This window comes from Podarcis pityusensis, assembly GCF_964106645.2.
Source record: "Podarcis pityusensis genome assembly, chromosome: 12".
NCBI classification, from domain to species: domain Eukaryota; kingdom Metazoa; phylum Chordata; class Lepidosauria; order Squamata; family Lacertidae; genus Podarcis; species Podarcis pityusensis.
In genome coordinates this window covers 26,492,466-26,517,930 of record NC_138037.1, presented here as the reverse complement: position 1 = coordinate 26,517,930, position 25,465 = coordinate 26,492,466, and the positions used below count along the sequence as shown (strand labels likewise).

Below are 25,465 nucleotides of genomic sequence, written 5' to 3'. Positions count from 1 at the left end.
AGTCAGGGACTTTTTGTATGGCCTTGGACCATGGGTGTAGTCAGGATTTATTTTGGGGGGGCAAGCATTATGTTGAAGGGCAGAACTGAGTACAATGCAGTTAGTTAGTTAAATAATTTTATTTATTTGTTTGGGAGGGGGGAGCTGCCATCCTGCCTTGGATATTCTGTATTTTCCAAAATTAAGATATACCGTAATTCCAAAATTAAATATAAAAATCTCAGCCTTTGGCAGACTTTCAACCTGTTCTTAAAAGTTCAATTAGAATTTGTGCAAAGTACTGTGTGAATGTACCAGGTTGCCATGTTAAACCAGACTGAAAACCAAAGGCCCATCTATAAGGATAGAAAAATGGACACAATTCTAATTGTTTCTGTTTTCATAAACTCTATTACAGCTGCTTTTATAGATAATTGCACACTGAACTCCTACAAACCTATGTTACACAAATGAAATATTTATTCTGGTGTAACACATTACATGTTTGTACAAGAATGTCAACAACAAAATATTTGCACCCATCTCTGGGTCTACATTGTTACAGCCAAGTAGACAATAACCGTACAATAAAATTCAGTAGAACCTCAAATTTAATTTAAGTATTATTCAAATTTAAATATCATTCAGATGTATCTATCAGCTACAGTTAACAAGTAACACTTAAATTAATAATTAAAAAATGAAATCATTTGCCACATTTTAAGCACAATAAAAAAGTTTCTTACAATTATGGAAAACAAATGTTACAAATGTCATTTCAAATGTTTTAAATGCATGTAAATGATATTTTGAAAGCACACATGGACCATATTAAGCAGTGGTACAGCATTATAGTGCATTGTAATGAGATAAATTAAGTTATATTAATTTTCAGAAGAAACTAATAAGATAAATATTTGAAACTCTCAAAAAATATATATAGACCAAAAATATATCGATCAGCCATTCATTTTTAGGCTGTGAAATAATTTATTATATGGCTTATACCCCAATCCAAAACCTCTTACATCGGCACAGGCTCCACTGAAAACATTGGGAGAGATGTTCATACAATGGTCGAGTTCAGAAATAATTATCTTGATTAAATAAACCATAGTTTATTGTACTGAGAATGAGTGCTGTAACTTGTGACTGTGTTTTCTCATCCTTTCTCTTGTGCATCATAATGGAAACCTGGGGTTTATTAAACCATTTACCTATTACACCCATACCAGGTAGCTGTGGTTTAATATCTGATTACAAACCAGGAAGGCATATTGGTTTGCAGCCAGAGATTTAACTGTAGCTTCCTAGTTCAGATGTAGTGGTGAAATAGTTTAACAAGCTTTGGAAATTCCCACTGAGGCATATGAGAGAAGCAAAGAAGGAAGGAGAAGAAGAAACCATGGAGACACAATTATTGTTTTCAGTGCATTAAACAATTATTTATTTGGAATGAAATTGTTAACATCAGAATTGGACCAATGTTTTCCAAGATCTGTGTATGGCCAAGACTTACACACATAGACAACAAAATATGAATATCTGGAGAAAAGCTTGATCTGCTGAGTATTTCAGCAAGTAGTAGCATTTATACAGCACAAGCTGGCTTGGGCCAAGAAACATTGAAAATATTGGATTGTGGTTGTGTGCATAACACTATTTTATAATTACTGTAGATTGCAGGATCTGAGCCACAGTGAATTTAATAAAATGGAGTGCAATTCTGCATCTTAAATGCATGCTTGTAAGGCTTATTTGCATGAAAAGGACCTGCATGCATTCAAGTGGGTTGAAAATTGCTCCGTGAATGGTCAGATCAATTAATGTGTCAAAACCCTATATGCAGCATAAATATTTTAATAGTACTCTTCTTTGATTTTATCCAAAAATACAATTTTATTAATATACCTATCTTAAATAAATTTTAAAATAAAATAATATCTATGCTGTTATATAAAACTTTTTGAAAAATAATTCAAGATAGCATTTTCCTTAAGACATTTTTGTGGCCCGAATTGAATATGACCTAACGCTGCCATTAAAGATTTTACACCCACATGCTAAATACCATTTGGGATCCAGAGCTCTGAACTTGCAGTGGTGTTATCATGTTTAAGGGGGATACTTCATGCATAAGGGTATATGCACACGTACAGAATATGGCACATACTAAGAGCACCACTCACAAGCAGAGAATGGGAATCCCCTGCATATATGGGAATAAGCATATGATTACATCCACACCATACGTTCAACACATGGCTTTCCCCAGAGGATCCTGGGAACTGGAGCTCACCCCTCACAGAACTACAGTTCCCAGCACCCTTAACAAACTACAGTTACAGGTTTCTTTACAAGAAGCATGTGGATGTGACTGATGTAAGAATGTATGCACGTGGCCCTTGGACAAACTTCAAAAGCCCTCTACGAGTCATTAGTATATACTTCTGCAAGAGAAGTATTAGAAAAAAAGGGGTGTCAACCCAGTTTTGGCTCTGTTCCTGCCCATACGGCATATAGCCCCTACAACTTACCCCAGAGAGAGTGCAGCCCTTGACAAAAAAACTAGAATTAGTACATCCATTGGTTTCAATGGGAAGAATTAAATTACAGGGTCCATAAAAGTGCTCCATTGTGGTGACGACTCTTCAGTAAGTGCAAGCAACGGAACCAACAAACCCCAGGTCTGCCCTTGAGCTGGATATGGCAGTCTGGTGTCTGTGGTTACCATAGGTGCATTTCTGCTCAGGTGCTATTGTAAGTGCATCTTGGCCAGAAACAGGGCAGCACGGATTCATTCTCTATGTCAGGGTAAGAAACCTTTGCCCTTCTGATGCTGCTGAACAGAAACTCCCATCAGCCTTAGCAAGCATGGCCAATGGCGAGGGATTATGGGAGTTGGGACATTTGAAGGGCCACATGTTCCCTAACCTTGCCTTAAATTGTTCCACTGTTAGTCGATGGTCCCATTTAATTTGGTGTAGCACATCTTATATTTGCACAGCATTTAAAGATCAGGTTGCTAGGCACTTCCTGCCCCCCCATGCTAAGCAACAAGTTCTACTTTTCAATTTATTTTAAATATTTGAATAAAAGTGGCAAAGGAATTAGTACCACCTGTGAAGTAACAATGGTTGCAATGAATTATTGTGGATTTAAACACTGCAAGTAGAAAATCAATCCTGATGAAAACTGGTGTCAATGGAAGTCTTTATCCCCAATGCTAACAGATGGAAGGGGAGGCAAGATTTTAAGAGGGATTGTGGCTGGGAAGCAAAGGGTTAAACCTCCATGTGCTGTGCTCCATTCAAAACCCCCTCCCTGTCTGCTATTAAACAAGAGCTCTATAATACTCTCCAGTGTTATGTTCAGTGCTATAATTAGTTTAGCCCTCAATACTTTCGTTTACTATAATCTAACTAGACTCTCACGAAAAACAAATATTTGCACAAACAGTGTCTCATAAAAACACAGACATCTACCTTGCATTCTTTGTTTGGGGCCCTAGAGAAAAATTAACAAGTGATGGGAATTTTTGTTTTGGACATTTATTTGACCATTTATGCTGGCTTCAATTGGTAATAGCAGAAACAAACTAGTGAAGCTACTTGAAGTTTAGCAAAATAGTAAACAAAATCCTCGTGGATAAATTCAACTAAGTAGTCCCCCTAGTGGACGTCTGATAGTGCAACAGAGTCCCCCCCCTTCACCCCATGGGCCCCCCCCCATGGCTCTGGGTTGTGTGTGTGCTGACAGAACAATTGCCATAGCACTACAATGAATTCCTACCTAAGTGTAATTCCAAAATTTTAGGAACCTAGGACTAAAGTTTCAGAGTGGAACTTCAGGTGTAAAGTATCATAATTATTAACAAGGTGTTAAAACTATGAAGATTTCATTTTAGCACATTCATTGCAGAAGATGATTTTGTTTTTCACACACAAACAATATATCCTTTGTGCGATGTAAAGCATTTAAAAAAGATATTTAGTCCCTAACAAATTATGAATAATCGGTGGACTCCCCCCCCATAGTCACACAAAAATAGTTATCCCCCCCCCAATTATGCTGAACATGTTAAAAGATGATAATCTTTCTGAGCTTATTGTTCCAAAGGCCTCAATCCAGAGATAGGTGGAATCAAGAAGGCATTGTACATGACGGAGCTGGCCAATGTGGTGCCCTTCAGACTGTGCCTTGCACCTCCCCTGACCATTGGCCATCCTGGCTGCGGGTTATGGGAAGTGGATTCCAACAACATCTGGAAGGCACCATGTTCTCTATCTCTGGCATATGACTACTGTGAGCATAGAGCAAGCACTTGCAGTAGTACTGTCAGTGTTCATGGGTCTGCATCCTTCTTATTTAAGGGTGCTGCAGAGTCCTAGTCAGATGCATCTATGATTCAGTGGCTCTGCACCCACATCTCTACTGGTTAGTCATACACAGAGACATTGTGACACCTTAAGTGCATGGAAGGCTTACAAACTGTCTCTTTTTGTCTCTTTTTAGCAGCCTCCGGCCTGCCGTTATGCATGTGAAACAGGTATCCCACATTCATAGCACCCTTACTGCAAGTGTGTTAAGCGAGACTGTGAAATACCTATTATTCTTAATTTTGAGCCAAATAAATATAAGCATTGGCTTTAATAAAATAAGCAGTGTGCTGGAAGGCAGGCTATAGCATTAGACAAACTGTGATATTCTTGCTGACATCAAAGATGTCTGCAAAAGATGGACTGAAGTTTGGTTTTGTGATAAATTGTGCAAAATGCATACGGGATACAGTCCAGCAGAAGTTGAAGCTGCCCACGTCCCACTGGAATGGAAACTGAAATTCCCAGCTGAGTCCCATGGATTATGGATGTGGGTAAGGGCAACGGAACTCTCCCACTAGTGCCTTTCACCCAATTGCTCTTCTCCCAGCTGAGCTCACGTCCAGTACTGGAGGCTCAGTGCAGAAGAAATGTGCCGGGAATGAGAAGCAAATGCAAGTAAGTCATGGGCAGAGAAAGCTCTACCAGCCCCCATATTTTCTTTCCTTAAAAAACAAACACAAAAAACAAGACCCCTTTCCCTCCCCAAAATTTATGGAATTGAACAAGATCTGGGTTTAGCAAATCAGTCTGCTGCCATAATGTCTAGTTTGGTCTATTAACGCCCCTTACTTTCATTTCATTGTCCACAAGTCCTTGTGCTAACTTAGGTAGTAATCTACCTAGCAGAAACCAGCAGTCTTTTAAGACTGTGGATTTGAGCATAGTTATAAATAGCTAACTTTGTAAGGTTTGATCTTGAAATTTCAAAACACTACTGAACATGTAAACAAAGGGTAAAGACTACGGTAGCCTTATTGAAAGCTGGAAAACAACCATATACTTCAAAATATCCCTATGCAGCAGGAAATAGGGCAGCTGCAGCTTCTCTGGTCCCCTTATTCACCATGTCATAGCTGGCTCTGGGTGAAAAGTGTACTGGGAGAAGTGGGCCCCTTCCTCTGTCAGTGTGAATTTATTAGCTGTGATGGCAGTGCTCCCAATGGTGTCCAAGTCCCACTGGAAACAATGGAGCAATTTTTTGCAAATATGGGTGAGGTTGAAGAAAGCTCTCTCCTGCAGCCTTTCCCCCATTTGGCCACCAGTTAAGTCTTCCACAATGCCCCAGAGCAATGCTAACTTGTGCATTATGGGATGTGCAGTAAAAGGTTGGCAAGATCCACCTGCTTGGTGCTCCTCAGAGTGTAGAAACAGGAATTTGTTTCAGGGGAGCCAAATTCAGCAGTGATTCTTGGGGCAGGTGCTTACACCACACCTCCAACCTACCATAATGGATCAAGGCTCCAGGCATGGCATATAGCAAGCAGGAAGGAAGGTAGATAGCTGGGCCAGGGAAGGAAAGGGCAGGACTTATCTTTTGTAACATTAATAGATCTAAAGGAAAATGACTGTTCTCCAGTGCTGAATCTGGCAGCCTAAGGGAAGACAGCTGTAACATTATGAATGGTGCAATGCTAAGAATCTTCACTCACATATAAACCCCATGGAGTTCAATGGTATTTATCCTCTGGTCAACATGCTTAATAAACCTAAGTGTGGCAGAAGAGGTTTGAGAACGCACTTTCTCTGCCCAGACAGCAAATCTTCAGAATGCAGGGATGTGCTCAAAGACATTTACACCACATTAAAAATGTTATGTCTGCATTGACCAACACTGCCCACTTCCTAATAGTTTACAGCATATCATCACTTGTTTCCCACAGGTTTAAGTCTACAGTAAAGCTTCTATGAACTACATCACTTTGAAAGGACAATGCTGACAAAGGCAATAGCGTCATTGTAGACTCACATGATAGTAACCCTTTCTGGCGAGGGATGTGAACCAGTTCCACTTCCATCTTCCATAAATTGTCTTCTTTCCCATCCTCTTCTTATCCGCCTCAATTTCCTGCTTATGCACGGCAGGAGCAAAAATACCTTACCCAGAATTACTGTGCATGGCAAGACAAGTGCAAGAACAAAATTTGGTGGTGTGTAAAATCTGTAGTATTGTTCCTCAAAGGCTCTTTTCCACCCATAAATTAACACATGGAAAGTACTTATGAGCAGAGCGACGTATCCAAGAGTAGACTTTGAAGATATGGGGAGGGGGGAGAGAAAGGAAACAGATACAAATTAACATTCTGGAAACCTAATTTACAGACACAGGTAATTTAAACTATTTAAAATTTCTGAAAAAAGACTGAGTTAAAATCAGCACACGTTGCAAGTACATTTTATCTGCCTGGCCTTCAAAAAGGTTGAACAAGGGTCAGTTCAGGACATGGGTATTAAAAAATACAACGAGCTCCTTTCAGGATTCTGAACTCTGCTGGTTTAATAAAAAGGTCGCTCCTCGTTTTTATTTTATTGTGATGGCCCAATATGTATTCTGATTTTTCAAATTAAGTTCTGCAGAGGAAAACTGAAAAAGCAGCTTGGAATATGAAAAGACGCAGCCAGGGACTTCCGGGGTGGCGCCATCGGCAATGGCGGACTCCCTCTGAACTGGAGGGACTAGCTCTGCGGGAAACGGGTCTTCTCCGCTACAGCGAAGCGGGGACCCTTTCAAAAATCACAGGCGGATGAAGCCTGTGACCATGGGACTCGGCGGGCACCTTTAGCGCCCCCCCAACTCGCTAAGGAACCCACTAACGGGCTCCGAAGTGAAGAGGGGGAAGTGGCGCGGTGCTGTGAGTCAACTGCTATTTCCGTGGAGCGAAGCCGCATAGCCGTTGCCAGAGAGCGCTGCCTTTTTCCTGGGACAATTTGGACTCTAAAATAAGCACCCGTGAGTACTTAGACTTTGAACAACTGGACATTAGATGGGGACTTGCGAGCAGAAAGGAATTGGATCTTAAAAATCTATTTCAATTTGGTACGGAACGGGAAGGTCTAAACAGGAAGTCAGCCTTCCGTTCTTCTGTAGACAGAATAAAGCAAAGACAACGTAAACTAGAGCTCAGAAAATCGCTTTTAAAGGATTGGATTTCATCATTTAAAATTGTGGAACCCCCCTTCGACAGCAGGAGAAGAAGGGGGATCTTTTTTGGACTGTTTAAAGTGAGTTTAAAGTAAAGCAACTTTCCTCCGTCCTGATCCTGGAGCGGGGTGTCAGGACTGACGTTTGAAGTTCATTGACCAGAGACAAACGTTTTTGACAGATAGCTAAAAGAAGAGAAACATAGTGATTCCACTGTTTCCCTTCGCATTTCAAAGGAACAAATATTGACAAAGTATCTCAAAAAGGGAAACTTTGTTGCAAGATCAAATAGAAGTTTTCCCCCTAGAGGGAGACTGTGAAACTGTAACCAACTCCAGGGAGCCGGCAGCTGTTTACAGATTACAATCATGGGAATAGGCATTTGACCTTGTAGGACAATGTATTCAGAAGCTTTGTTGTGTGCTTTCTACAAAACAAATGCCCTACTGGAACAGTTACATGAGAAGGTGAATTTGATGACGACTTCGACTAGAAATTTTGAACAGGCAGTGGGAAATTTTGAACAGACAGTGGGAAAATATGTGGAGCCCACCCAGGAATTAAATCAGGAGTGTGTTCTGACAGAACAGGCCCAACAGGAATATGAGTTTTCGGATTTGACAAATGAACTTGGAAAAAGCCAGATTTGGAAAGAAAAAGTTTGGTTTGGCTTAGAAATGGGGGGCTGGATTGACCCCCCTATGCTGGGATGTTTGGACTTTTCAAATCTGGCAATGGGCCGTGAGATGTTTGGGATGGTGGGGGCTCTTAATTTTGGAGGGTCTTTGAAACATGCTTTTAAATACCATATGGAATTCAGTGCTGAATATGGAAAAGGGGCTGATCTGTTGAGAAGGGTTAAAAATATTGCCAAGCTGGAGTTACCACGAGCAGGAGACAAGGGAAAATACAGTTACAAATATGAAGAAGAGCTGCGAAAGGGACATGGAAGAGACTTGAGGGCCTCGGATATAAGGTTGCCAGGTTAATGGGCCAGATCGATGGGATAATAAGGACTGACAAAACCCGGAATCAGGAGGAAGGGATGTTGGATGAAGATTGGATCTGTTTGTATTTCTTTTTCTACCATTAGAACTGTTTTATAAAATTGATGAATGTCAGAAAAATGTTGGAATGAAATTACTTGGCTTTAGTAAAGATGTTTAAAGAATTATGAAAGAATATTATGGTTATGAGAAGTTGGTAAGGATAAGATTTAAGTTTTAAGCTTTAAGGTTTTTTTTTTATAGAAAGATAAGATTAAAACTGTTTAGGGTAATGTAATGACAGAATATTATGAAATATGGAAGGGATTTGCTGGGATGATTAATAACTGGGATACAGGGAAGGGGAGGAGGAGGAGGTCAAAGAAAGAAGGTAATGACAGTTGAGAATTCGAGAATAATGAATTTGTTTTTAAATGTTCTTAAATTGTATTTTTGTGTGTGTGTGTGTCTTTTTTTTCTTATTTTTGAATTTGTATTCGTATGGTTGGAAGGGTTCCCCCCCCCTTTTCTACTTTGTTAACTATTTTTTATTTTGTATTTTCTTCTGCTTTTATTTTATGTTGTAACACTTTGAAAATTTCAATAAATATTTTATATAAAAAAAAAAGCATCCAGAATGCTCCACTGGCATTTTCGAAGGTCTCTAGGGGCAGAAACCTTTTGCTGGATGAGCAGACTGTGTGAGATTTGCTGGACTGATAACGAGCCTGGGAGAAAAGGGATGAAAGAGGGTACTCACTTGAATCAGCAGGTATGGTTGCATAGAAAAAGGTGACAAAAAGCAGTATCAAAAAGATACTGCCAGATATCTTTAATGCTGCACATCACAGCTTCCAGCCCTTCCTGGGATTTGCTGGTGCTTAGTGTCCTCAGCGGAGATGTGTTGGTTTGTCATATCAGTGAGATGCAGTAGAATTGTGGATAATATTCTAAAACTGTGTAAGTCCTGAAAAGAACTGCTTAAAGCCTCAACTGCTTATCTCAAACACATTTTGGGTGGAAAAAAATTCAAGGAAATGTCCTTTGACCAAACATTTCTTAGACTTGGAATTCTTGTCAAGTCAATTTACCAGAATGAAAAAATAAAGAACACTGCCTTACAGTGTACTCTTATACGTAGCTACTTGGAAGGAAACATTCCAGGGCTGCTTTTGCTAAGTATTAGCATTTAGGAACTTGTTGACATTTCTGGAGCAATCCTGTTAGATATCAACATTGAAATGCCTTCTGATAGATTAGCTTCTAATATCGGGTTTTGCTACAATACACACCTGGATAAAACTGAATTCCCTCCAGTTTAACGACCTGTTTACTGAAGGAATAGAAGTTACAGCCAACAGAGAAAGCAGCCCCAGGCTCATTATTCCAAAGGAGACATACATTTCAATCCGCCAGACTTCTTCCTCATTCCATGTATTTTCAACATCCGCATGGACCTGAAGAAAGAGGGCGAGAAATTTTTAGAACACGGAACAAATTTGTGTAAGAGGAGTTTTCATTCATTCCGGAGACTTGATGGGTTTCTAAGTGTGCCTGGTGGACTGTCCGGAAGCAGGGAGGAAGGGGTGGGGGGAAGCTGGTCAGGATTTCCAGTGACTGTGAGGAGGCATTCATGCCCTTAATAGGGCTGTCCCTTCCTACAACTAGGAGGAGGAGAATAAACTATGCAAAATGGAAAACAGATGCAAATCTGAGTAATTTATGCAGATCTCAGAATTCAGTGCTTAGGGGCTTAGTTAACAATCTCTTGGAACAGATGCTGCACTGAAGCTAAGCAGACCTAGACTTGATCAGTAACCTGAACAGAAGACCACTGGGAACCCCATTGAGAATCACCGTCTCAATGACCAAGGTGTCTCCCCTTGAAGCATTTTTACTTGGTATTATAGGTCAGGACATTAATAGGCAAGATGCTAAATTGTTTTTATATGCAACAACTGTGACAAGAGTGTTGTTAGCCCAGAAATGGAAACAAGAAGAAACTCCGACAAAAGAAGAATGGCAGACGAAATTAATGGACTATGCAGAATTGGACAAAATGACAGGAAGTATTCGAAACCTGCGGGACCAGAGATTTACAGAAGATTGGAAGAAGTATATGAATTATTTGAAGAGCAACTGTAATCAACAAATTATGCTAGTAGGACTACAAGAAGTTTTGTAAGGAGAAATATACGAAGTGTTACAAAGTAGAAAAAGATAGAGATATTGGTTATGAGTTTGAAATGCAATAGGGAAGATAAGAAATGCATACTGAGAGATTAGATTGGAAAATTTTCAGACAGGATTGATGGAAGTCAAAAATTTGAATAAGATGTAAAAGTATGTTTAATTACTGTTGAAAATGATATGTTATAATAATAATAATAATAATAATAATAATAATAGGAATCACCGTCTCCAAGTTCTTTTCCTTACCTGCTGATAAGCCATATTCAGGAACAAGTACCGTTCGGACCTCCTCATGGGCAAGCAGAGGCTGTAAACCACGTGCACCGTTGCAAAGAAAAAGCTAAGCAGTCCAAGCTGTTTCCTACACTGCAACCAGCTCTCTAACCAAGGTGGAAATCGCCTGTACTTAGTGCCAGAATAAAGTTGATAAGCAGCTGCCAGCAGCCCTGATAAATACACTAGAGACAATAAAGTGATAGCAACAACTGGCAATGTCTTATTCACGATCTCAATAGGAATTTTGTAGAAATCACTCTGCTGGTTCCTCACGTAAGGATGAATTACATCGCGGATGAATGAATAGATGAAGAAGAAGGTGGCCAGGCTGACAGCCACTATTACTGGTCCTTTCCACAGCGTGAACAACCGAAGAGGCAAATTTTCAATCTCCCTTGCAGATGATAAAGCGCCCAAATCAAGAGGAATGAAGCTGAGTTGACGGGCAAGTTCCATAACTTGATGTCGAGCTTGAAAATTATTACTACATATGTAGACCTTTAAAAAAACACCACACACACACAAACATTATTATGATGTACCAATATAAAGATGAATTCAACATCTGCAATGGACTAAATTCATGTCCTCCAGATGTGGCTGTACCACAATGCCCATCAGTCCCAGCCAGAATGGCAAAAATGGGAGTTCAACAACATCTGGCAGACACCCCACTGGCTACTCCTGAACGTAATGGTCAAACTGCAGTAGATGCTACAAGCAGATAAAAAGTGCCCAGACCACTTTAAATACATAAATGATTTTATATGTTTAATTTGTTTTCATTCATTGTTGTCAGCAAGGTCATGTTTTTCACCTTACTTATGTTTCCAGTGACATAACTGAATGTTATAATGATGAAACTAGGGAGTTCTCTCATTTTGTTTTCTAGAAAGCATTGTATGGAAAACTAAAGCATTCTCTGCAGCCAGCTGCTTCTGGTCAAATGTTGTTTAGAGCACTGATGGAATTATTCTGTGATAGTTGACAAAACAAATTATTTCAGAACCAGATATTCCATTTCCCCAAGCTTTTTCCTTTAGAAAAAAATTAAATGGTATGTTTTACATACCATTTTACATATGGTTTTATTATAGTGTAAATAGTTTGGGATGCCTCAAGTGAAGGGATTCAATAATAATAATAATAATAATAATAATAATAATAATAATAATTTTAGCTCTGTGAGCCACCCAGAAAACTCTGTTGTTGGATGGTCAGTACTGCAGCAGTAACAGTAATGATGATGACGCTTTGGCATCCTTGTGTGATGTTCTTCCTCAATTCAAGCTCAGCAGCACTGATGACTGTTTACAAGCTAGCATACTGAGCAATGTTTACTCTCAGTGCTGGAACAAATATTGAGATTGGCAAGACAGTCACAACTATTCCAACCACTATTTTCATTCTGCTTTTTAAAAAGACATAAATGCATAGCTTACCTGTCTGCTAGCATCTTTGGGTCCTAACTGCAGTGCCCAGGCTGAGATAACGTTGAATCCTTTGACAACAAAAGAATCTTGGAAAAGTGACTGCAAGTATTCTGCATTAGATTCTGGATACTGGTTAACTCTCATGTTATTGCTGACATCTACAAGGATTTTACCAACAAGCAGGTGTTTGAGGTCCCACAAAGCAGCATAGTGTTCTCTGTGTATAGCAACAAAAATCAAATTTGCTTTTGCTACAGCATCTTCGTGATGAGTGACATCAACCACATGTGGAAAGAACTCAGCAGCAAACTTAGGGTTTCTGCTTCCTATGACCACATGGTACCCACACCTAATAAGCCTAATGGTCAGTGATTTTGCAAAATCTCCACTTCCAATTATGCCTATTGTGACCTTGCTGGTGTCCTTGATACCGTTTACACCATTTGGCAAGAAAGTTTCATTTAAAGATTTGGGACTTCCCATCATAGAAATTGATTCCATAACTCAACAGGATGAGATTAGAGGGCAATTTTCTAAAAGAAAACAGAGAGGAAACAACGTAATTAATATGAACCCATTAACACATCCTGCATCGTGAAATATTCCTCCCCCTACTTTCACACATTCCTCTACAAGCCAGGCAATTGTGTTCTAGCACCAGATGAAATAAAAACAAAAAACAAAAAAACCGATTACTGTACATATGATGGCTTGGATTCTAAGCCATAAATAGATTTGTTTATGGAATTGGGTTTTCCCATCTAACTCTTCCCACTAAGACCTCCCCACATCCCCTGATGATTCACTCCAGCAGAACCTTCTAGAACACAATGGAATTCTCCCTCCCATGTAAGCAGGTACAAGCAGAAGCCACCTCCCCTCCACAACCCCTATGTTTATAGGGTCGGGGAACCTAATTTAGGCTGTATGCCTGTGCTGAACATGGCCATAATCAAAAGTGCAGTAGACTAGCTCTACACACATTCACTCACCCCTCTCCATCCTTCATCCTGACAAGCAAGAGGCATCATCAAGGTTCAAGGACATATTCCACATTCCAGCCAGGCAGAAACACTTGGCTTGAGAAACAAGGCCAGATTGGGGGTATGGCCCATGGAGGAGTTCTGAGGGCCTGGATGGCTGCCCCTTGGCCTGAGTTTCCCCAATCCAGGTCTACACAGAGAAAACCACCTCCATAAATAGCAAAAGAATTCAGTAGACATCAATAAGGGAGAAAACACATCTTTCAAAGATGCTTGGCAGAATCCATAAAAGATCTGAAATATATGACCCAATAGAACATTCCCTACAGAATTCTTGAGCTTGAACAAATTTATGTCTTCATTGGAAAGCTGAGATTCTGCAGGCACACATTTGTCTGCCAAAGTGTCACCCACCGTTGCAAATTGTGTGAATCTTTGTCTACCACAGCTGGCGAAGAATTCAGTCACTACCTCTCATCTTCATTTCCTGTAACACAAGAACGACAACCATCCAAGCAACCACAACAGCACACCAATACAAACATTGTGTAGCCGTTATAAAGCCTGGCAGGACATTCCCCCTCATAAATATGCTTGCTGTGTTGCAGGATGACACCTTGTGCTTTTCCATTGTTAACAATGGAAACAATCTGCACTTAGGATTGCAGCCTAAGGCAGTGTGCCATTCTGATGCTGAATCAGACCCACAGCATTATTCCGCACTGAAGATACTGGCGTAGCCCATGCTAACACAGAACAGTGTATATATAGAACAAGACACACATTGTGTACTGGTGCATCTGAACCAAAGCATAGCATATACTATAATAATGTATGAATAAATAATGTGATAAACTGAAAGTTGGTACTATTTCAGACCTTCTTTATGTTTACTGATATTCCATGGCTACCAAAGTAGGGCAACCACCTAATTCAAGTTGATTAATTCTACAAGATTTAAGTTGCGGACCTACCGGTACATAAATTTACATGGGAACAAATCCTGTTGAATTTAGTGGGATTTACTTCCAAATAAACTTTCATAGAATTGAATTGATAGTCTGCCTAAAACTGCATGAGAAAAAAGCAGTAGCTCTAAAGAAAAAAACATAGATGGTACACACCCATCAGACATTATCTTAGAAGAGGCATTACCCCTTCTCTAATACACTCCATGCAATCAATTGTTGTAAATTTTTTTAAAATGTGCTGCCCTATTAATGAGGAGAAGGTTATTAATTTTATTTAACATGTTTCTAAACTGCTTTTTATGCTTGGTAATCCTCCCAAGGCACTCCCAGAGTAATCAATAAAACAATATAGTAACATTGCGCAGAAATACTATTACTATATTTAAAAAATCAGCAGCGTATAAATAAACTGAGTAAAGCATCAGTGTGTTAGTCAATCAAAATCTAACTGATTAATTGACTAAATGTTACAGCCGTACATTAAAGGAATTTTGTATGCCATTCTATTTCCTCCAGGAATTTATATATTCATTTGTCTAGGAAAATAAAATGTAGAAGGAAGCATATATAAAAATAAACGAATAAAATGTTAAGGGAAACTGCAAAGTCAAAGGCAACAAAACCTTAATCCAAGTGCCAAATGGCATGTAGGATTGTGATAAGGGAAAAACCCACGATTTCTTAACTCTGAAAATCTATATTTTTAAAAAGTCATTTTATTACTGAAATAACTTGCTAGCAGTTGTTGTGCTTTACTAATTCTGAGGAAATGATTCACTCTTAAATGTGAGTTGCAAATCCAGCAGGAATTGGTCAACAACTATTTTAGCCAAAGCAAACTGAGGAAAAAAGATTTGTGTGTCCTGGAAATGTGATTCACTCAAGCAAATGACGAGATTGCATCCTATTTTTTTGTATTTAAATCTCAAAAGGTACATTGTGAAACACCCCAGCTATTTGGTAACATTTCTTTTACGAGAAATGGGCTACTTTTAACATTAAAAGAGGCCAGGGAATTGAATATTGAGCATTCACTTCATTTTTCATGCTCTTTGAACTAGTAAAGAAACCTAAACAGAAACTTAAAATTTCCACTGTTTACCATAGGGCTTATACTCAGATCCCAAATACACTGCTCAGAAATAAGGCCAACATTTCCAAACCTTAGTTGCCAAAGGCTTTATATCATAACTCTGAAACAAGAATCCCAATTTCAAATTTCTCTTTTAAATACTGAAATCTTAATCCTTTTGCCAGCTGCCAGAACATCAACAGTAGAAAAAATTGCACTGTCTTCAGTATTTGACATGCCACTTTTTAAGTTCAATAAAATAAGGGAAGGGTGGTCAAATACTGCTATGCTTGGGAAAGCAATGAGGCCATTGGGTGGGTGGGTGTGGGGGGGATGTGTTGATGTACCTAAGATGCTGCTCACTGGATGCTTAGTATGACTGTATAAACTGCTACCATAGTACAACACGGGCAGGACATTGTAGCCTTCCATATTGATGTTGTTGTTGGGATTCCCATCAGAACTGGATAATGGTCTGAGCAGCGGCGGATTGGTGCCCATTGAGAATGATAGGGTGGAAGCAAGGGAGGCCAATGGTGAGTGGAACCAGAACCACAGAGCCAACTAATTCTAGATTTTCTCCCAGTGGAAACAGTGGGAACTTTAAAACGATGGTTGTAGCTTATTGCTGCTGCTGGTGGGTGGGTAGCCTGTGGCTGGGTGAGACCCACGGTTGTAAGGAGAGGACCAGTACTGCTGAAAGCCTCCTCAAACCTGGAGTTGGCCCTGTGAGCTATGAACAGATGCTTTTGAAAAATTACCTTGTTGGATCACATATGCAAATCAGCTCCCGGTTTCTGATGCCGGCAGAGATCAGAGCGTAGCCTGTGAAGAATAAAAAGAGGGTCTTAAAAGGCTCGTTCCTTGCATGTTGTGTACAGCAAGGCTTTAATGGTAGAAGTCCAAATTTCTGATGATTTATTTTCTTCTAATGATCTTGCATCTGACTCCCAATGGGACAGGATGGTTTTCTTAGAAGTCTAGAATTGCAGGAGAACCTGGAATGAACCAGAAATCATTTCCCCTAAGTTTTCATGCTAGCTCCACAAACCTTGTGCAGAGCCACGTGCTAAGTACCGTATTTTTCGCCCCATAGGATGCACCGCCCTATAGGACGCACCTAGTTTTTTTGGGGGGGGGGAATAAAGAAAAAAAAATTATTCCCCCCCCCCGGCACGGGGCTGGTGCAGGGGAAGCCTGAGCTTCCCCCGACCCCAGCCCCCAGAAGAGCCTGCTATCCGCAAGCCTAGGGAGCCGCGCCGGTCTACCCAGGCTTGCGGACAGCTGTGCGAAGCCCGGGCGCGCTGAGGCTTCGTAATGCAGGCAGCTCTGCGCAACCCTCCGGGGCCCGGAGCAGCTTGGCACCAGGCTCCGGAGGGTCGCGCAGAGCTACACGGACCCCGGGAGGGCAGGCAGCTCTGCGCGGCCCTCCGGAGGCCGGCGCGGCTTGGCGCTGGGCTCCGGAGCGATGCGCAGAGCTGCACGGAGCCCGGGAGGGCAGGCAGCTCTCCGCGACCCTCCGGAGGCCGGCGCGACTTGGCGCCGGGCTCCGGAGGGTTGCGCAGAGCTTCCTGAAGCCTGGAGAACAAGAGCCTCTTGCTCTCCAGGCTTCAGCGAAAGCCTGTATTCGCCCCATAGGACGCACCCACATTACCCCTTCATTTTTGGAGGGGAAAAAGTGCGTCCTATAGGGGAAAAATACGGGAAGTGGCTTGGAGGGATAGAGTCAGATGCAAAAGACAATTTGGCGGCCAAATATTAACTGCATGACATGATATTATATAAGCCAACATCTGAGTTACTACAGATCAGTGTTTTCAGTTTGGGTGGTAGCTTTTTGCTGTTTCTATTGTTCCACAACTGGGAAACTCTTGATGATCTATTCTGAGTAATCGGGTCTACCAGTAAATTAAATCTACTCCCTGCCCACTCTAGTCATAAACAAAACTGTCAAAAGCTATAAAGCACTCTAGAAACTTGAAACACTTCTCCCATTTTTTGAAAAAACCTGCAACCTTAAAAGTATTTAACCTAGAAAAAATCCTGCCTCAATTTTTATGCATGATTTGACCTGGCTATCCTTTACAAATCTATGAACATTTCAAGTCATTGAAAAGCTGTATACTTTTCAGAGTATACTTTTCAAAGTTTTGAGCTTGGGGTTGAAAATGGACTACAACAGGATTAAAATTCCAGGAACAATGACTCTTTTCCAATTGCCCCACAGTGATACCGTGATATTCATCTGAGAATGCATAGATTTTTTAAAAATCCAGATAAACACTTCAAAAGGAACATCAGGTAACTGAACTATTCAGAAGAAGAGATGTTCTTCCTGTTGCTAATGCATTTGTTCAGCAGTGCATTTGGCTATAAATTTAGATTACATAATTTTAGTCAGAACTGATATTAATCCAACAATGTCCTAATTTTCCACCTTTTCTTCTTCCACTAGAACAATATGGAACCAGGGATGGCAGTGAAGCAGAAAGGGGAAACAAACTGAAGTAACAGAAATGATAAGGTGGGGGGAAAAGAACATAAAAAATGATGGTCTGGACAAAAGGAAGCTGGAAAAGTAAAATTTATCTGTACTGTTGCTATGTGCAACTAATAATTCAAAGATCTTTCAGTAAAATTCAAGTCTATCTCCTACTACAGTGGTACCTCGGGTTACAGAAGCTTCAAGTTATAGACGCTTCAGGTTACAGACTCTGCTAACCCAGAAATAGTACCCTGGGTTAAGAACTTTGCTTCAGGATGAGAACAGAAATCGTGCTCCGGCGGCGCAGTGGCAGTGGGAGGCCCCATTAGCTAAAGTGGTGCTTCATGTTAAGAACAGTTTCAGGTTACGAATGGACCTCTGGAACGAATTAAGTACTTAACCCGAGGTACCACTGTATATATTTGCCTAAGGTTGTCATCATGCATCTTGGTCACTGTCTGATAGATGACACTGAGAATGACAGCATGACAATAGCTCTTTGAGAGCTGCTGTGGCCTTTGCAGTAGCACTGGAGAAGCTGTGGAGGAAGTCACAACAGCCTGTGTCAGTTCCTCAGCAATCGCCCTATAGCTGCTGCCCCCCTCACCAATGATGCTGTTTCAACCTCAGCAGCAGCAGAAGGCACAGAGGAAGGAAGCAGTGGGTGAGCAGGATGGAGCCATCCTGGCCTGTCATGACTGTTCCTCCATGGCACCCCTGGACCACCTGCCACCCTTCCCTCCTCCTTGTGCAAGAAGGTCTAAGGGGATGGGGGTGGGTGGGAGACATGGCAAGCCCTAGGTCAGTGGGGGAAGTTGGTTGGGCAAGGTCTAGAAGGCATTGGGGGCTTTGGTGAGGTGGGGGCAGATGGAGGTGGTATTCCTTTGGACCTCCAACATTGGGTAAAGAGCAAAGGAAAAGCAGGGGGAGAGCTGCAAAAGGCTGAAAGGATTAGTGCAGCGTAGGCTTTCTCACCCGTCCCTCTTCAACTTCTGATGCTGGAATTTAGGCAAGTGAGTGGAACAGACCACCTGCCAATCGTGTGGCATCACAATTATGTCATGTGATTGACATGCAGGTTGCCCTTCCCACCTAAGTTGGCCCCTGGGGTGGAAACCATAAAAGATTGTCCAGCTCTGGTCTAATGGGTGGGTGGGTGGGGGGTTGGCAAGGTCTTGTGGGGGGTTTCTGAGGGGTGCAGTGGGACAGAGTTGTAGGCAGGGTTGGCTGGCAGGGATGGAGCCCCAAGTCCATCTATAAAATCTGTGGTCTCATAGTGAACCATGACTCATATTTAACCAAGGTTTTATTACAGTCAAGAGATATATACATCTTGTGAAATACAAAAAAATAAATAATTAGCATGGATTCAGGGACATCTACTTTTTGTAACCATATATTTGTATAGTTCTATGGCTTATGCTGTGACCTACTGGCCGAAGACTAATGTCCAAACACATATGAGCAGAGGAAGTAGTAAAAGTGTACATAATAAAGCATGCTTGACCAGGCTATTTGCTAAGTTGCTTCCCTCAGCAGTCCTGTTCTGTCCCATAAAATTGAGAAATCAGGGAGCTAGAGCTCAGGAGTGGTGAGTTGTGTTAACTGGAACACGCTGCCTTTTAGCAGTCTTGTGGTTAGGGACAGGACATCTGGTGTGGATGAGTAATGTCTGATTTATTAAAAAAATGCTAAGCACAGTAAAGTTGTCTTAACTAATTAGGTGAAGGGTTAAAGCAAACAAAAAAGTGACATGTTTACTTCTGCTTGCTTAGCAACTTTACAGGAGCTCAGAATATTAATGGTACAATTAAGTGAGTGGCTAAACTGCATACAATCCTATTATAGCTGGAAAGTGCAGAAAAGACCGCTGCAAAAAGAGGGAGTTGAGCTAATTAGACAGTTGGACAGGTGGGTTACCAAGGTTCGCATGAGTGCCACACCCTGCAAGCAGATACCCTAGACATGACCACTGAGCTTCTAGGCCAAGGATGGAGAACCTTTTTCCAGACTGAGGGCCCTATTCATTTCTGGACAACCTTCTGGGGCCACATGCCAGTCAGTGGTGAGAACGGACAGTGGCAAAAGTGAGCCTAGCAACAAGTGTAAATTTTACCTTTGTACAGTAGGCTAGTTTATACACAAACCAGCCTCTATCCTTCACCCGAGCAAACAAGAATCATTTTCAGAGTTCAAGGACACATTCCAGCAAAAAACAACAACCCTACTCAAGGTGACTGTGAACCAGAGCCAGAGAGGGGCATGACATTGAGAGACTGTGTGTGGCTGGGGGTTGTTGTGGGGAGAGTCCTCAGGGCCAGACAGGGAGGCTTGGAGGGCCCTGGGCCTGTGTTTATCAACCATCAGGGACACACTACTTATCACTGTGATGTGCACGCTTACCACATGATAAGAAGACTGTGCTATTGAAACCAGGCTATATTATCTACTGACATCCAAGTGGCGTCTGCCCAACCCAACACTCTTTGGCCACCTTTTTCGCCTATGATCCTTGTTTCTCATTTTGTCCCTGCCTACCTCCCTGTTTCACTGTTGCTTTGCCTGTGTGAAAACATAAGAGTCGTTATCTCCTCGAGACAGGGAGCAGTCCTCTTCCACTCTCTCTAAAACACCATCCACGTCAACAGCACAAACAAGTAATACCCACTCCTCCATATATCTCCCTCTCCATGGACTAACGGTCTCCTGTTCCCTTCAATGACTCCAGCACCACCTCATTGTTCCTTGCTGCTCCCTATGTGTGCAACTCCCAACCTGAAAACATATACTGTATGATGTTACCTCTCTTTGTTTCCTTCAAATCCCTTGTCAAAGCTCACCTACAAGGCCTAGACTCATCGTGTTAATCCTCATTCTTAACCACAAGCAGGCTTTAATTATGTGCAAACATGTTTGCCTGAATTCTTCATTCTCTCCCTTTGACTCTCCTTCCCTTGTTTCCCTCCATGGACGTCTACAAGGCAGGGCACAGGGGGCATCCCCGGATAAACCTTAATCTTGACCCCCAGCTTTATATGTCTGTTTGCTTGAGTACGTTAAGTTTCTAGCGCTTGCAGAACCTGAGATATAAGAAGATGAGAAGAGGAAGAGTTTGGATTTGATATCCAACTTTATCACTACCCGAAGGCGTCTCAAAGCGGCTAACAATCTCCTTTCCCTTCCTCCCCCACAACAAACACTCTGTGGGGTGAGTGGGGCTGAGAGACTTCAAAGAAGTGTGACTAGCCCAAGGTCACCCAGCAGCTGCATGTGGAGGAGCGGAGACGCGAACCCGGGTCACCAGATTACGAGTCTACCGCTCTTAACCACTACACCACACTGGGAAGCCTTATCCTTCCCGTGAATGATGCACTGATTATCCTTCCTTGTTTCCCTCAATGTCTGTTTTAGACTGCAAACTCCACGGAGGCAGGCTCCTATCTGTTCTCTGTACTTTACTATTTATTTTAAGTATTTACATACCATCTTTAAGATCACCTTTCCCCAAGGAACCTCATAATTAAAACAAGTACATTGTTTCAATAGGAAAAACACACATAACAAAACATGGCAGATAGCAAACTTTGGAGCCAATTTTTACTAATGTTTAAAATGTTACATTACAAGGTGCCATTTATACTGATTGTGCTTTATAAGCAGCTAATAAAAAATATTAATTCATCTTTCAGAAAAGTTACTGAGCTGGGAGAATCCGCACAGATCACAGTTTAACATTTTACCACATTTCTGCTTTGGAGTAAAGGCCTCCTTGTTAAAATGCAGCAGAAAGATGAGGAGCCTGTGAACCTCCAAGTGTTGCTGAATCCAGCTCCCATCAGCCCCATAGCTCAGAAACATCCCCACCTCTCACTTAGCAAATAAGTACCAACCTACCCTGCGACACCTCCCTTTATGATTGTATGATGCACTGATTATTTGTTCATGTTCTGGCAATCAGTTGACTATGTGGTTATGTGCACACAGAGGTTAAGTTACCACTTTGTAAGTGATTAGTCTTGTCTTTATCCAACCACCACCTATAGAAGCAAAATATAAATGCCTTTGTCTAACTGAGAAGCAACAAGCTTTGAGTCTGGGCACCCATTCCACCCAAGTGATCAATTCTGCAAGTGGCTTTATTCAGAAGGCAACCACAAAATCCATCTTTAAGGTACAGTGGTACCTCTGGTTAAGAACGTAATTCGTTCTGGAGGTCCATTCTTAACCTGAAACTGTTCTTAACCTGAGGAACCACTTTAGCTAATGGGGCTGTTCTCATCCTGAGGTAAAGTTCTTAACCCGAGGCACTATTTCTGGGTTAGTGGAGTCTGTAACCTGAAGTGTCTCTAACCTGAAGTGTCTGTAACCCGAGGTACCACTGTGCATGAGTGGGAGAGTACCCTCTGTATTCAGTCCAAGCAGCTTTTTCTACTACCTTTAGTGAAGGGCTGTAGCTCAGTGCTATAGCATCTGCTTTGCATGTAGAAAGTCCCCTTCAGTCCCCAGTATCTAGTAGGCCTGGGAATGTCTGTCTGAAAGCTGCTGTCACTCAGTGTTAACAATATGGAGCCCTGCTCATGACCTCTTGCAGCCATCCTATTAATTTCATCTCCCTTTCACTTCAGACACTGTGCAACCTAGGGACACATCCCTTGACCTCTGTGGTTAAACACACACCTACCTCTTGGGCTGTGTTAGAAACTGAGATATGAAAGCTAGGAGCTAAATGGCACCTTAATCCTAGGTTATGGGCGCAACAATGGAATGTCTAGGCATGCTTTTTATAACAAGAATACAGTGGTACCTCGGGTTACATACGCTTCAGGTTACATACACTTCAGGTTACAGATTCCGCTAACCCAGAAATATTACCTCAGGTTAAGAACTTTGCTTCAGGATGAGAACAGAAATTGTGCTCTGGCGGCGTGGCGGCAGTGGGAGGCCCCATTAGCTAAAGTGGTGCTTCAGGTTAAGAACAGTTTCAGGTTAAGAACAGACCTCCAGAACGAATTAAGTACTTAACCTAAGGTATCACTGTACAAGGGACGTGGGTGGCGCTGTGGGTTAAACCACAGAGCCTAGGACTTACCGATCAGAAGGTTGGCGGTTCGAATCCCTGTGACGGGGTGAGCTCCCGTTGCTCGGTCCCTGCTCCTGCCAACCTAGCAGTTCAAAAGCACGTCAAAATGAAAGTAGATAAATAGGCACCGCTCCTGCGGGAAGGTAAACAGCATTTCCGTGCGCTGCTCTGGTTCGCCAGAAGCGGCTTAGTCATGCTGGCCACATGACCCGGAAGCTGTACGCCGGCTCCCTCAGCCAGTAAAGCGAGATGAGCGCCGCAACCCCAGAGTTGGTCACGACTGGACCTAATGGTCAGGGGTCCCTTTACCTTCACCACTGTACAAAGCTGAAAATGAATGAACTGCAGCTAAAATACTATGTTCATTTTCACATGCTCTAGTCCACCCCCCAATATTCTTAAGGGGTCTCTTATCCAGACTTCAGAGAGTACTTGGAAGTGGGGAGGCAGAAAAAGGTCCTCTTTTCCTTGCACTCTGCAGTTTTAATCTGAAATCTTAGGCACACTACTGTGCCCAGAGCTCAGAAACTGCTCGCAAAATGTGCCTAGAACAATGGGGGTTTCGAACACTGCTCTTGGGCTAATCAGTTTGTCAACTGCACATTGTAAAGAAAACGGAAAGGAAAGGACAAGCGACCAAAGGCCTTCTATCAACCTGTAACCCACAGCAACCAGATCCTATAATAATTCCGCTTTGATCGCGCATGCCCTGTGTCCCGTTCCGATAGCGCTGTGCTGCTTTGCCCTTTACTGGCCCGGAAGACGATGGATGTTAGACAACACGAAAGCTCCAGCTATGTTATTCTTCTTAATATATAAAATGAAATTGGGTTACGGGTGGGGTAGGAATCTGGGAATCTGCAGGGATGGTTTGCAATGGGACTGGAAACCGCGCTATTACGCGTTTATAAGGGCCGGGCGTCGAGTACAAACCGGCGCGAAAGCGCGCGCGCTCTGCGCTTCGCCGCGCGGCCCGTTCCCACGCCACCCGCACTTTGCTCGGCCAGGGCTTCCCCGTCCTCCCGCCTGGTTCTCACGCGGGGGCGCCGTGTTAAAAACAACAAGAAGCGCAGCCCCCTTCCCGTCCTTCCGGGGTTGCAAGGGCAGGAGCCAAGGCGCCTATTGGTGCCCTCCGCCCCGTCCCGCGCAGCTCACCTCTTGCAGCGCCGGAGTCGCCTCGGCGGATCTCCCTCCCTCTCGCCTCCCGCGCTCCAGCCTGCCTGAAGCTCCCGGCAGAGAGGCGGGCGGGCGGGCGGGCAGGGAGCGGGGCGAGAGGAGGAGGAGGAGGAGAAGCGTTTCTTCCGTCCCTCCCTCGCCTCGGCCCGGCCTTCCTCGGGATTTTGGTGCTGCCAGCAAGTGGGTCGCGCAGGCCGGCCGAGCCGCGTCTTCCTCGTCCTTTCGCAAGGCACCGAGAGGCGGGGGAAGCGGCGGCGGCGGCGGAGTCACGGGGAGCGAGGCGGGAGCCGCCGCCGCCTTCTCCGTGCGCGCGGCGAGGTGGAAAGAGGCCGGCGTCCCGCTGCTCCTGTCACCCAAGGGTGGGTGGGGGTGGGTTGATGGATAACCGCGCAAGGCCCCGAAGGCCTGTTTATTATTAAGGGGATCTCTTTCTTTTTAAATCCCGGCTTTCCGATCCTAACTCGCCCCCCCCCCCCCGCAGAAAACCTCAAGGCAACTAACATCGTTCAAAATAAATGAATAAACACACACACCGCAAAACCAACCCGCTATACAAACAATAAATCTGGAGACGGAAGACAGCAGATCCAAATTTCAGAGCAAACAATCCGCGGGCCGTCACGTGTTCGCTCTGTATTAGCATTTTTCCTTATTATTTTCAGCATTCTTTGCAGATAGCAAATACGGGATGAAAACAGAAAGAAAAGTAATGCAGTAAAGAGAATTTGCATATAATAATAAACTTTTTTTTTTTTTTTACATGGGCAGTGCAATCCTATAGTATGTAGCTGGGGGCAGCAACTGTGCTCAAGACCAGGGGCTGGAAACCACAGGCTAGAGAGCACACTTGCGCTGGAATCCCGCTTGCGGGTTTGCCACAGGCACCTGGTTGGCCAGAACAGGATGCTGGACTAGATGGGCCAGCAGCCTGAACTAGCAGGCTCTAAATACTGTGGATTTTTAAGTGGATAGTGAAATTTGTGAGTTTGGACCCATTGCGCCAAAAATCAGATGAAGTCATGCCAAAGTGATGTTTTGCTCCACCACCTTGAATCAAAAAGGTGCCAGGCATCCAAACTTTGACTAACACTGCTCACTCCCCGGAGAATCCTAATGCCAAGTTTGGCCCACAATATCTCAAGAGGCAACTGAACCTATGCCAAAAATGAGCAAAGTCATGCCTAAGGCCTCATCCACACTTTGGTTTGTCCCATGATTTTTGTTCTTTTGTTCCACCGCTTTCCTTGGGAAAACCCGTTTACTGAATTGGAACAAATATCGATCGGGTTTTCTGTGGATTGATGGGAGGC

General features: G+C 42.7%; 1 protein-coding gene across 5 annotated transcripts; it reads right to left on the bottom strand.

Moving 5' to 3' along the window:
* Nucleotides 1–437: 437 nt before the first annotated feature.
* STEAP2 (STEAP2 metalloreductase) lies at nucleotides 438–25,465 on the bottom strand. Of its 5 annotated transcripts, XM_080975199.1 has the most exons (8): nucleotides 25,353–25,455; nucleotides 24,689–25,309; nucleotides 16,176–16,239; nucleotides 13,786–13,858; nucleotides 12,398–12,921; nucleotides 10,926–11,453; nucleotides 9,779–9,943; nucleotides 438–6,608 (listed from the first exon to the last, which is right to left on the bottom strand). In XM_080975199.1, the coding sequence occupies exons 5-8, from the start codon at nucleotides 12,887–12,889 to the stop codon at nucleotides 6,324–6,326; spliced, it is 1,470 nt and encodes a 489-aa protein (XP_080831325.1). In that variant the 5' UTR covers nucleotides 12,890–12,921; nucleotides 13,786–13,858; nucleotides 16,176–16,239; nucleotides 24,689–25,309; nucleotides 25,353–25,455; the 3' UTR covers nucleotides 438–6,323. The 5 variants fall into 5 exon arrangements, with proteins under 5 accessions (XP_080831325.1, XP_080831324.1, XP_080831323.1 ...); XM_080975198.1 differs by having other exon boundaries at nucleotides 24,689–25,465; XM_080975197.1 differs by lacking the exons at nucleotides 24,689–25,309; nucleotides 25,353–25,455 and adding an exon at nucleotides 24,135–24,435.

Bases quoted from the DNA above. Each gene is read 5' to 3' on its own strand.
- STEAP2 (XM_080975198.1), bottom strand. From the start codon at position 12,889: ATGGAATCAATTTCTATGATGGGAAGTCCCAAATCTTTAAATGAAACT. The intron at 9,944-10,925 runs GTAAGGAAAAGA...CTCTTTCTTCAG, and splicing joins TGAATATGGCTTATCAGCAG to GTCCATGCGGATGTTGAAAA. The intron at 6,609-9,778 runs GTGTGTATTGTA...ATATCTTCAAAG, and splicing joins GGGAATTCAGTTTTATCCAG to TCTACTCTTGGATACGTCGC.